Genomic DNA, 13189 nt, shown 5'->3' on the forward strand with positions numbered 1-13189 from the left:
GTGTACTCATACATTGTGTACTTGGCAATTTCACTCACATCATTGCTTCTATCATGGACACCACATTCGACGTGCAACTTACAAGTTGTTCAGGAGGTGAATCAATGTTCAGTCAATTACTAGGACCTAGGAGTAGAGGGCATCGTTGGTTTTAATTTAAGGATATTTATATTTTTTTTAAGTAATTCAATTGGGTTGCATAGTTAATTCTCAAGTTTAATTTTCTGTTATATTCGGTTATTTATATGTTAATATTTATTTAAGTTAATTACATGTTTATCGGGTGATTAGTAGTGGATCCCGGACGTGACAAACATATGTTGGATCGGAGTAATTAGATTTCGAAAGAAAAATAAAAGAACAACCCCAGTAAGACGATCACGCAAGTTGAGAGACCCTACTCAACTGAATATCTAAAGGGATATCGGGCTCAACGTGATTAGCACATGTTCATATATACATTACAAGATAATCATGCATCATATGACAAATAATACTGCAGATATAAAGATGCATATTTAGCTGGATATCTCATGTCAGCACTTACATATCTCTAAAAAATTGATTTAGTAGCACAGAGTCTATAAAGTCACAGTCTAAAGATAAGTGAACATCATATCACTATTTTTTTTTTTTTTTATCTAACACTCTTTATTAATCCAATAGATACTCCCAATAAATATTAAGTAAAGGGGACTATACTTTCATCTGGCGTTAGTCCGTAGAAGTCGAGAACTCCACAACTGAGCACATTTTCGTTACGACCTCAGTAGCACGCTGCTCTTATGGCTAGAAACACTCAAATATAGACTGAATAACTCAGAAGATTTTGTTGCACTTAGGCATGAGAATCTTACCTCTATTTTAACTTATTTATTTAAATTAAAGTTTTTTACAACTAGCATTTTGTTGTGATTTTTATTTATAAATTACTTAAATAAAATACAATAATAAAATATTGTTTTGATATGATTTTTTTAGAATTTAGAATTTTCTAATTTGTAATCATTTTTTCCAACCAATGTTTTGTTGTGATTTACATTTATAAATTACTTTAATAAAACATGGTAAAAGACTATTACGATAACAAAATGACAAAAGAAAATGATACGATAAAAACATATAAGAGAAAGAATTTAATAGTTTTGATTTTTTTAAAAACAGTTTTTTCCAAATTGGTTAATTTGAGTAATTAACATGAATTGTTGAAATTTAACACTATTTTTGTTATCTTTTGTTGAGTTAAATATTTTTGGCGTAGATCTCTTGTGAGACGATATCACGGATCTTTATACTTGAAACCAGTCAATCTTACTCATATTTACAAATAAAAATCATACTTTTGACAGAAAAATTAATAATTTTTCATGCATGACCTAAATAATAAATCAATCTCACAAAGTTGACTCGTGAGATTGTATTACTGGAGTTTTTGTTTTTTTTTTGTTTCGATTTTTAATTATTACATCGTATGTTCCCCACGTGCAACGCACGTGCACATTTTCTAGTTTATATATATATATATATATATATATGATAAGTGCATTTTATGCACTTAATTTGTTTGTATTTAGACTTGACTTTTGTGCTTTATTGAGAGATATTGCGTGATTTTGTTGTTTTTGTGATTGTAGGAAAGAATGGAATTTTATGATTTTGAGTATAAATGAGCCAAAAAGAACATAGAAAAGAGTAGCTGGTGCTTATTGAAGGGTACCATTGATAATTGGAGCTTGTGTAGAAGGGGGCATGAATCCAGGAATGGGATCATCGAGAGGTAATTCATTCATTGAATTTACAAACGAAAGATTTATCATCTCTATGGGATTAAATCCCGAGTTATTGTGAAGTAAAAAAACCGATGATATTATGGAAGTAAATATTCTTGCATTTATTGCTACTGCACTATTCATTCTAGTTCCTACCGCCTTTCTACTTATCATTTATGTAAAAACAGTTAGTCAAAATGAATAATTCATTTGAAACAAGTTCTAGCAGATCAAGGTTATTGCAGCCACCTTCTAATACCAAAACTAAATGTCTGAGGTTGCTAATCTTGCTAACCACTTGATCCAGTTTGCATTCCTGACACAGATGCAACAACTATACAAAATAATTTTGCAAGCAAGTATAGAACAGATAAATAATAGTGAAACCGTAGATGCTTCACGCACGAAGTTTGAAAAAGGGAGAATAGGGTAACAGATGCTCTTAATGCAACAAGGGCTGCTGTGGAGGAGAGCATTGTTCCTGGTAAAGTTTTTGTCCTCATTAAATAAGGGACGCATGCACCATTTTCAGATGCTAAAAACTGAACGAGACATACAATTGGTAGCATTGCAGTATGTGGTCCAGCAAGTCTTTGAAAACTTGAATTGAATATTTCTGTGATCTATATTTTCCCTTGGTTATTTTATTTTATTTGTTTAGGTCCTTTGGGCTATGGAATCTAGATTTAATTGATTCTTATTTTTTTGATCACGTACAACTAAAGTTAGTTGAACTTCTTCTGGCACGAAAATGTTAGATCTAAAATAAACATTGAGGAGGTTGAAATAGAATTTCCAGCTGTGGAGGCTGGCTACATGGTCATCTGAAAATATCTTTTATAAGAACACTTTTTCCCTTTTATAAGTTCAGATATGATTGATTTTCATTTTCTTGTAGGGAGTGGCATTGCTCTTTTGTATGCCACTTGAAGTCTGAAGGACCTTCAAACTGCGAATGATCAGGACCAAAAGAGAGGCGTGGAAATAATTGAAATGTTTGTTCGTCTGCATGCAGTCTTGCTCTCGTGCTGTCCTTTCCTTTTTTAAAAACACATCCTCGGTCTTAATTTCATTCGGAAATGTGTGCACGTTTAGTTTGATTGTTGCTGTCCTGACATGTTTCTGGTCAATATGCCAGCGCCTACTTTTGTTTTGGGAAGCTTTCCTTTTGTTTTTTACTTCCGGTAAAGGCATAAAAGCTAAACTCCTTATTTGAGTTTTATCAGGCGAAGCATTTGAACATCAATGAAGTTGCTTTTTTTTTTTTTAAAAAAAATAATAATTAAAAAAAATAGATGATGCTTATTCCTGAGTGCCAGCTTATTAGCCTACCCCAATAACTATGTCCACCTTTTCCAATGCTAAACCCTGAAAATCAATGAAGTCTGTCGTGTGTGTGTTTTTTTTAAAAAAATAAATAAATAAAGACGCTCTTTTCTGGCTGCCAGCTTAGCACCCAATTCAAGTAACCAAGTCCACCTCACATCGTTTAGACGGTTAGGAGGAAATCACAAGATATACCAAATGATTCCAAAATCAAGTCCTAAATATTTAGTGAAGTGTGTTTGAGTTCGGCTAGCTCCAAGTCTCCATGATACACAATAGATGGAAATTTGATTGAATTTCTATTTTTTTAAGCAGGCACATATATACATCCTACCTTAATGAAATAATTATACAAATTTTATAAATAAATGATATACAAAAACCACTGTTTTAAAATTTCTATCATGATCAATCTTAAAAAATTAATCTCATCGACAAGTAAATCATGATCCGATCGAACTCCAAAAGCATTTTAATTGCATCCTCGTATAATGAAATGCAATTCCAAAGATTTTTTATTTTCTTAATTGTTTTATAAAATATAAATTTAATCACTTCTATAAAAGTATAAGAGATTTCACAATAGTTCTAAGATAGTGTTTGCAACACTAATAGAAATTTTGCATTTTACTTCGCCACTTTTTACTTCGGCAATTATCAATTACGAAGTAATATGTAATATATAACTTCGGTAATAACATAAGTGAGGTAAAAACACACATTTTACTTCGGTATTTAAAAAAATACGAGCTTCACTTATTTTTTTAGGACATATTACTTCGACAAGTATTGTTTTTCCGAAATAAAACGGAAAAAAATAAAATTTTAATGGTAAGTTGTGAAGTAAATTCCCTATCTTTCTAAACCTTGTCGTTGACTTACACAATCGTACAAAACCCAAACTCCATCCCCTTCTTCCACAACTTTCTTCCACAACTCCATCGATCCCCATTCTTCAGCCCTAACGCCCGCCGCCGATTGACAATTCCAGCCTTCCACCACCACCAAGAGCTGCTCGTTGTCTTCCAAACTCCATCCCTTCTTCCGAACTCCATCGATCCCCTTCTTCAGCCTTAGCGTGCCACGGATTTACAACTCCAGCCTTCCACCACTACCAGGAGCTTTTCGCCGATGGAATAATCGTATGAATCCTTCTCTTTTTCTATCGATTCGGGTTTTAAATGTATTTTTTGGATGAGTTTTTTGTTTTTTTTCTGAAATCGGGTTTTTTTTTAAAAATCAATTCGGGTTTCCTTTTTTCATTTTGATTTTCAATGTTTCGTGGCTGAGGGAAACGAGTAAATGTTGGTTTGGAAATGGTTATGGAGCCTTCACTCTTAATCCTGGATGAGCCCACATCTGGCTTGGACAGTTCTTCTTCTCAGCTACTACTGAGAGCCCTTCGCCGTGAAGCTCTTGAAGGTGTAAATATATGTATGGTGGTTCACCAACCAAGGTAATTTTGACTTACACATCTATATGACAATATATGACCTTGATTCTTCCCTTACCATTCTTATTCAAATAATTATTGCTCACACCAATGCATCCTCGTGTGGCTTTGAGAAAACCAGCTATCGGAGGAAATATATAGCTTGTGACCTACATTTTACTCAAGCACTCTTATCATGTGTTGAAATGGAATTATTTCTGTATATGGTCTAGTATAATTTTCAATGCAACTATAAATGGATTTGTTATTAGACTAGGGCAACTACTGTCGAGGTCTTTTCATATGGCACCATCCTCACTGATTTCAATTGAACTCTTTGACTTCTTCTTAATATTGTTTAGTATGAATTTAATGTTGGTATTGTCTATCAGCTTTCTCATTCTTGTAGCTTGGTTTAGCAGAGTCTTGTTGCAACACAAAAATTCTGACATTTCTGGTGTTCCCTTTTCCATTCTCTGCTCTACAGCTACACCCTCTTTAAGATGTTTGATGATTTGATACTTCTAGCCAAGGGTGGGCTCACGGTGTATCATGGATCAGCAAAGAAAGTTGAAGAGTACTTTGCTGGAATTGGGATCAACGTCCCTGAGAGAATGAATCCTTCGGATTACTTTATTGACATCTTGGAGGGAATCGTAAAACTAAATGCTAGCTCAGGTGTAAAATATAAGGAGCTTCCTTTGAGATGGATGCTTCATAATGGTTACCCTGTACCACCAGATATGCTTGATTCTGCAGGAATGCCATCTGTAACTGGAGATTCAGCCCACGGAGGAAATCCAGCTGCTACTGGCCCTGATCAGTCTTTCGCGGGCGACCTTTGGCAGGACGTCAAGTATAACGTTGGACAGAAGAAAGACCATCTACGACTTAATTTCAATAAATTACAGGACTTATCCAATCGAAAAACTCCAAGTGTATTTCAGCAATATAGATACTTTGTGGGAAGGTGATTTTTTTTTTGGCATTTCTTTATTCAAGTTTCTATAGTTTTTTACAAACGGTTACTTTCCATGTGTTTTGCTTACTTAGTGTTTGCTTATGAGATACTCATGTCATAAATTCTTTTAAGGAATCGGCACTCTGTATTTTTAACTCATGCAGATCAAGACCTGTAATACTTTTGTTACTAAGTGGCAGCAGGCTTCGGTTTTTGACACAGTTTTTTTATTCTTTTTTTTTTCACAGTAGGAAAGCAGCGACTATGGGAGGCTAGGATGCAAGCTGTTGATTATTTGATTTTACTCTTGGCTGGTATCTGCTTAGGAACACTTGCCAAAGTGAGCGATGAAACCTTTGGTTCAACGGGATATCTATACACTGTCATCGCAGTCTGTAAGTTTTAAATTCCAAATCAACACCTTTCATATTCCTTGGATTCCATGGTTTGAAGTTCCAGATATTTTCATGTCTATAACTATAATTTAACCAAGATCCTATCATCACTTCTGTACCGGTACATCTTCCTCGGATAACTGAGGAAGTACCGGTAAATTCCGTTGTTTCTTTTAAAAAATTTAAGTGTTTTTAGCTGCAAAGTTTTCTGGCATCAGTTCCAGCCGTAAATCCTTCAAAATTATGTTCATGTAGTTGTGCGGATCTCTGGAAAAGAGTGAGATATTATTTTACGTGAGCAGGTGTTAATTGTTCGTTATTTGAGATTTTTATGGGTTCCTGATTTCGATTCATAATGGGTCACGAGAAATTCTGTTCTTTTTGTTTCTTGAATAAAAAATGTTGTTTGTTAATTGTTCGTGATTTTAGATTTTTATGGGTTTCTGTTTTCGATTCATAATGGGTCACGAGAAGATCTGTTCTTATAGATTGTTTCGTTTAATTCACGATGACGATATGCTTTTTCTGAATTCCATTTTTATGGTATTCGCATACGCGTTTAGGTGAGAAAACAAGCAGATTGTGGCTTATTGGTGACTCTAAAGATGACACTTTTTATGGTCTCCCACACTACCTGCTGTAATGGATAACCGTATGATCTTATTATTTTTGTGCTCGCAAGGTGGTACGCAAAGCGCTTTTTGCACCCGGATATCATGGCACCAATCCGATTATATCTTTATCTGGGATGAAGATTTAGGCGTGGAGGACTTTGATTTTGAGGAGTGAGTAGAGATACCTTATATCTTTCCATCTTTTAGCTGATACTAGAGAAAAATTATCACTGAAATTACATGTCTTAATTGCAGGTATATAAAACTCGTGAAGAAGAATGGTTTGGATATTTCGCAGCCCGGTTTATCCCCAGATAGTGGAATGATATGGGAGATGACGCGAAAACGAAATGACACTGAAGTTCACAAGTATTACTAGCAAACTTGTGTATCTTGATTTGGTTTGTTTCGGACGATTGTTGAAACTTTACAACTTAGAATGTAATCATTCCTCTTCACATGGATACAGAGGAAAGACCAGGCTGGTGCAGTGATTCACATTTGCCGCCATGTGCAGCGTATGTTGGTTAATCTCTTTCTATCTCTTTCTATTTATCTCTTTCTATTTAATTAAGTTTGAGCCTTCTATAATAACCGTCGGTGTGTTGGTGTGGCAAGTTCTCTCCCTATTTCTATTTTTGTATGGCCAACTTCCCCTGCAAAAAATGACTACTAATCTCCTTTAAAAATTACATTAGAAATATTACTCTTTACAAATCGTTAATGAACGTGGGTCAGAATATGAGAGAACGAGGCGTTAACTGCTATTATGCAATTCAAATACCTCCACCTCTTCGATTAAAAAATGGCTGATATTTTCCACCTCTTCAATTCAAATACATTCGGAAGTCTGTTCGAATCAATTCATGCTCTATGGTTTTCTCTGGTGAGACTTCTTATCTCAATTGTAATATTGTCTGTAATCACACTCTTATGCATGTTTTTCCATTGTATTTCAGTTTTCTCTTTCGGCTCTGTTATTGTTATTCACACACCACATGTTTGACAAATTACCAAACTCAATGTTCAAACGTTTAGGCATTTAGCAAAAGGTGTGATTTCAGAAATAGATAATAATTGTTTGCTTACGGCATCACACCAATCACTATGATTGGTCAATCTTCATCGTCACATATTTTGCCTTTAAAGAGGGAAATTGTGTTTTGAGTCAGGGATCACAACGGGAATTGAAAATGGTGTTTGCCATAGCAAGTTACATGTAATATTCAAACCGTATTTAGCGAGCTTTGACCTATCATCTATATTCCTTAAGTCTCATAATTAATTTAGCTATTTCAAATTACTTTTCTTCGGCTCAAGCACACTGAAATTTTCTTAATTTTTTTACCACAACTTTTGATTCTTAGTAAAAGAATTTTCTAACGTTATTTGGTGTTGCTATTAAATAAATATTACTCTTATTAATGTTCATCTTTTACATTCTATAATTTCATATATAAGATAAAATAAGATAAATTTATTGACTTGCATGTTATATACAATAGTAGGAATGAGCAGAGCAGAGACTTTGAGTTTGATACAATTAGTATTGTGGAAGAAGCCAAGAAGGCTGTGGAAATGTTCCATATTTACGTAAGTTTTCTGAATTTCTTTTTACATTGCGATAGTGAACTATAATATATGGTTTAATTTTTTTTAATGAATGAACTTAATGATTTTTTTTGGGTATTGTGTTCAATTAGTGGCTGTTGATTTTATACATTATCTGAAATTAAGAAATCCATCATTTTCTCAGAATGTGTCAAAAAGAAGACTATGATTTTGCTAATATTTAAGACTATGCGAAAATATTATAAATTTCCTTTTAGATTAGTTTAACTTATTTTGTGTTTGTTTTTTTTTGGTATCTTTAATAAATTTGGAATAAATTGAAAATTAATTGAGTGGACCACTTAAACAATGATAAATATTTATTAATTCATTGCAAGTTACAATGACATATGGGTACGATGATTCTGTAGATCATATTCTTATAATATCAGGACATAATATTTAGTATTATGAATAATTATGATTTATGTTTTATAGATCAATAATAAATATTAAAGTATCACAATTGTCCTGATTATTACAAAAATTTATTATGGAACATTTATTTGGATTATATGGGGTAATTTTGTGTCTAACCTTCAATGTTTGCATATTAAATATTTTATTTGGAACTTGTCACTCTTGAAAAGATTTCTCATCGTGTTTGTAATCTTTATTGCAGTCACCTCTATAAATATTTGAAGGAAGCAAACCGGGCTGATAGTATTTCATTTGTGGATCCTGGCCACATACCTACATGCCCAATTGACAGAGATGACAGTCACTTATCACAACATATTGCTAACCAGTTGGAAGCAGTGTGTAGAGACAGCATATGCCTCATCCCATACAACACTGGGTATGATTTTAATTATATAAAAATTCATACTGCATGATAGTCAATGTTAAATTTTTTTTTATTTTTTGCAGGTACCATTGGATCTTGACTATCGTCAATGAAGATAAAAATATGATCTATTTGCTGGACTCTACTACTAACAGATGTCGAGATGAGGAATGGAAAAAGATAGTGACAAAGTAGGTAGTAGATTATGTTGACGAATCAATTCTCTTATACATATGAAAAAAAAAATAATTTTTGACTTTATCAAATGTAGTGGGGTCAAGATGTACAATGCTTCAAGAGGTATTCCTAGAGGGCCACTTTTTAAACAATTGACGGTATGTGTTGTGCTTACATATGAAAACATGAATGTGATTGCAATATTTTGATGGCGTTAAAGTACTGTACTATAGGGACTAGGGATGGTGTTTTAGTGTTATATTATATTTGAGAACTTTACTCATTTGCTTACCTAATTCAGTTTTTTTTTTTTCTAAACTTATTGCTGAAATATTTTTTTATTTCATTGTAGGGTAATATAAAACAAAGTGGTTCGGTTGAATGCGGATTTTGTGTGATGAAGTATATGAAAGATATAGTTGAATGTGAAAATCTACATTTGGATAAAATGGTGAGTTTCCTTTTCATTTTATGATTTGGTTTACGTGAAAATCTGTTTCCATCCTTTTTTGCTACTTAGTTGCTCATAAATGAATCTGAAGTTGGCATCTGTTTTGAAGTTGACATTTATGGTAGGCTCTGTTTTGAAGTTGGCATTTTTGGCATTCTTCTTTCCAAACTTTCTGTCTTAGCACTGTTAGTGGTGAAAGAGTTTTATAATTATTTTTTAAACAACTCTTTTTCAGAGATATTGACATATTGTACTTGCTCGCTGGTTTATATCATATTTTCTCGTACGAAAAAGGCCATTATTCCATGCTGATAAATGTTGGAATCAAAATTGTCTGAGATTACTTGCGACTGCTATATGATGTATGGATTATTGTTTCTAGTTTGGATTGGGTCAATGGTATTTCGTGCGACTGTTCTATGTTCTGGGCATTTGATTCTGCACTTATTGGCTATTTCTCTATCTCTCACCACCTGTCCATTCGTTCTCGCATTCTCTGTCCTCCCTACTTCTGCAAATTTAGCACTCATTTCCAAACCAAAAACGTAATATGAAAAAGGAATAAGATTGCAAGAATTTCAATAATTGGTGCTGCAAATGGTCGAGGCAAGGCTTGTGATGCTATAGACCCACAAATACTTTTATTTAATTTTTCTTTAGATCTATTATGTTGAAGCTTCAAGCTTTTCATTAGCTAGCTGTTGGAATTATTTGTGAAATGACAAATATATATGTATCCTTGATAGAGTACTGTGTTTTCAATTTAGTAATGTTTTAATTTAATCATCTGTTGCAATGACAACCTGTGATCAGTACCTGCATATGTCGTTACCCTTATTTGTGAACTGGCAAATATGAATCCTCGATCTTAAATTTTATTCTAATGTATTTTATTTTTTTTACATTTCAGTATTCAGGATCCATCAGGAACCAATATTACGACCAAGCTCAATTTGACGAAATTAGAAGTGAATGGAGCGAATTCGTCTACTCCTATGTAGGTTCATAAATTGGTCATATGCACGTTGGGATGCATAATACTTTTATTGATGGATATACTTTTGGATGGATAATTTATCAATCTTTTGTAGAAATACTCGTTTGCATAATTTTTTATTGATGGATGTACTTTTGGATGGATAATTTATCAATCTAATTAGTGTATTTTACGTTTCAGAGATATATATATATTAATGGTGTTATTGCATCTAATTAAAATTATTTAATGTTGATTTAGTGATACATATATTTTTACTTCATCAATCAATGTAAAAGCCGAAGCCATATGTACTTTATTACTTCGTCAATTAATGAAACTGCTGCAGTAAGGGCATGTTTTTACTTCGCCAAGTTATATAACATTTGAAGTTAAATAGAGCATTTACTTCATCACTCAATGTAAATACCGAAGTCATATATGTTCTATTACTTCGTCGTTTAATGAATCAACGGAAGTCATATATGTTCTATTACTTTGTCACTTAAGAAAACTGCTGAAGTAAAATACGCGCATTTAATTCGTCAGTCAACGTAAATGGCGAAGTTATAGATGTTATATTACTTCGTCACATAATGTAAATGCTGAAGTAAAAGGCATGCTTTTACTTCAGAACCGGTCCAATATTAAGCGAAGTAAAATGATACCCTATTACTTCGGTAATTTCATGCCTAATACTTCGGTTATTAAGCGAAGTAAAATGGTACCTATTACTTCACGTGCATCTACTTCGGTACTTATCTATCTACGACTTCAGTTAATATGCGAAGTAAAAGGCATAAATTCTACTAGTGCAATCACTACAAAAAGTGATTGTTAGATTTTGGTTTAAAAAGATTACTTTTGTGTGTTTTTTAAACCCAAATTATGTGTTAGTTTATGCTTAAATTAATTGAAATACAAAATCATATGACATTATGATTCTTCAAAAGTGATTCTAATAAAAAAAGTCTGTTAAAATCACTCTAGTCGTTTTGATTTTTAGATTTTCACATTTGTTTCCACTAGCTATGACCATTCCTAATAATTTTGGGCCTGAGTCTAATTTTAAAAAAAACCTCTAAATCATAATGTGTGTTCATATTCTTTAGACTAATAACAAAATTTTTTATTTATATAAGAATTAATGTGCAATAGTCAAAATATTTTTATTTTAATTGAGTAATAAGATCAAAATGTACAAAATGATTATTATAAATCGCCATCGACTCACCTCTCAGATAGGTTCCCTGGAGAGCTTCAAGCTGACGATCAAAAGGAAAAAAACAGCTATGATAAAACAAAACAAAAAAAGAACAAAACATAACCGCTAATCTGCATTCTGAAGTGAAAAAGAGCAAGAGCAAAAAAAAATAAAAAAATCAAGAACCGATCACGAAAACTTAACCATGATTAGAAAACTTCTTGACACAAATATACAATGCACCCAACAGGGTTAAGGATCAGACAACTCCACGATTTCACTCAATTCTTCCGATGTTGTCGGTAAATCCGCCAGGGACGACTGTGAAGAACAAGAGGAAGAAATGCATGCCTTCAAATCGAACTTGTCCATCATCGTCGCCTTCAAGACCGCGGCCTGGACGTCTCTGGGTCTGAGAGACGTCGGCCGATGAAGCTAGCACACCAGTTCAGTCCCTTGATACTCACCGCCGCCACGTCATGAGCACGAGCAGCCACATCATAGAGAATATTCTTAGGTCGAAAGCGTTCACCAACTTCACGCAGTGTGACAAGGAAACGATGGAGAAGCTGACCAACACAAGCGTGCAAGCCAATGTGAACCTCATTCACAAGCACTCCAATGACACCGAATCATTGGAACATTTTTGCAAAGACACGGTCATCACTATCTGGCATTACCATGGAGGGTGTCATGTGCGCAAGCTGGTGAGCTCTGATTATAAATTTTTTGGAGCCAACGATCTTCGTGTCATCGATGGTTCGACGTTCCATTATTCTCCTGGGACTAATCCTCAAGCCACAGTCATGATGATGGGCAGGTGCAAATAAAAAAACCATGATTTTCAAGATTTATATCATGAGCTTAATTGCTTAACATATATAAAAGATTACGAATGCAGGTACATGGGAATGAAGATACTTGGAGAAAGACTAAGAACAACCGCTGGTGTTTAAGGATCATTACAAGTAGAAGAAGGAATGCTACTCTTTTAATTTTCGTCCTCCAATTTAGTCTTATTGAGGGGTGTTGAAGAAGCCCATTTTCATGCATACTTCGACTATAGTTTCTTTAATATGTTGCCCTTTTATTTTATACACACAATTTAGTAAAATTATTTACTATTTTTTAGAAACAAATGAGTAGCTAGTTATTTCTCTTATTTAGCTAGACTCAAAACAAACAAACCTAATCCATATATTTATTTATGAAACATAATCAAACATTTTAATTTAAATAAACCAATTCTTTTGAAAAATAACAACGTATATGATCTGTAAACTTATGATAAAAATAAAGCACACATCTATAATAATCATGAGCAATGGATACATGTACAACAAATTTGTACATCAATTTGTACAATACAAAAACTTTAATACAAAAATTTCATTTATCAAAATATCATGATAAATTGAATGTAAAATATCGCGATATAATAGTAAAATCTCATGATATATTTGTTGTAAATATCTTTGTACATAAT

The 13189-nt window shown here is 33.2% G+C and overlaps 2 protein-coding genes across 4 annotated transcripts; both read left to right on the forward strand.

The window, feature by feature from the left end:
* The first annotated feature begins 3978 nt into the window (after positions 1-3978).
* Positions 3979-10730, forward strand: LOC140864258 (uncharacterized). Of its 3 annotated transcripts, none has more exons than XM_073268317.1 (12): positions 3979-4551; positions 5015-5497; positions 5737-5883; positions 6566-6668; positions 6753-6866; positions 6967-7015; positions 8003-8090; positions 8731-8907; positions 8979-9086; positions 9167-9230; positions 9425-9523; positions 10434-10730. In XM_073268317.1, exons 7-12 carry the CDS (start codon positions 8008-8010, stop codon positions 10530-10532), a joined length of 630 nt encoding a protein of 209 aa, XP_073124418.1. In that variant the 5' UTR covers positions 3979-4551; positions 5015-5497; positions 5737-5883; positions 6566-6668; positions 6753-6866; positions 6967-7015; positions 8003-8007; the 3' UTR covers positions 10533-10730. The 3 variants fall into 3 exon arrangements, 1 of the variants encoding a protein (XP_073124418.1); XR_012144170.1 differs by having other exon boundaries at positions 3980-4551; positions 6447-6668; XR_012144169.1 differs by having other exon boundaries at positions 3980-4551.
* A 1452-nt stretch (positions 10731-12182) lies between these two features.
* Positions 12183-12659, forward strand: LOC140861980 (protein HOTHEAD-like). Its single transcript, XM_073264980.1, has 2 exons — positions 12183-12523; positions 12605-12659. The coding sequence occupies exons 1-2, from the start codon at positions 12183-12185 to the stop codon at positions 12657-12659; spliced, it is 396 nt and encodes a 131-aa protein (XP_073121081.1).
* The last annotated feature ends 530 nt before the right edge of the window (positions 12660-13189 follow it).

This window comes from Henckelia pumila, chromosome 4, assembly GCF_033568475.1.
Source record: "Henckelia pumila isolate YLH828 chromosome 4, ASM3356847v2, whole genome shotgun sequence".
Lineage (NCBI taxonomy): Eukaryota > Viridiplantae > Streptophyta > Magnoliopsida > Lamiales > Gesneriaceae > Henckelia > Henckelia pumila.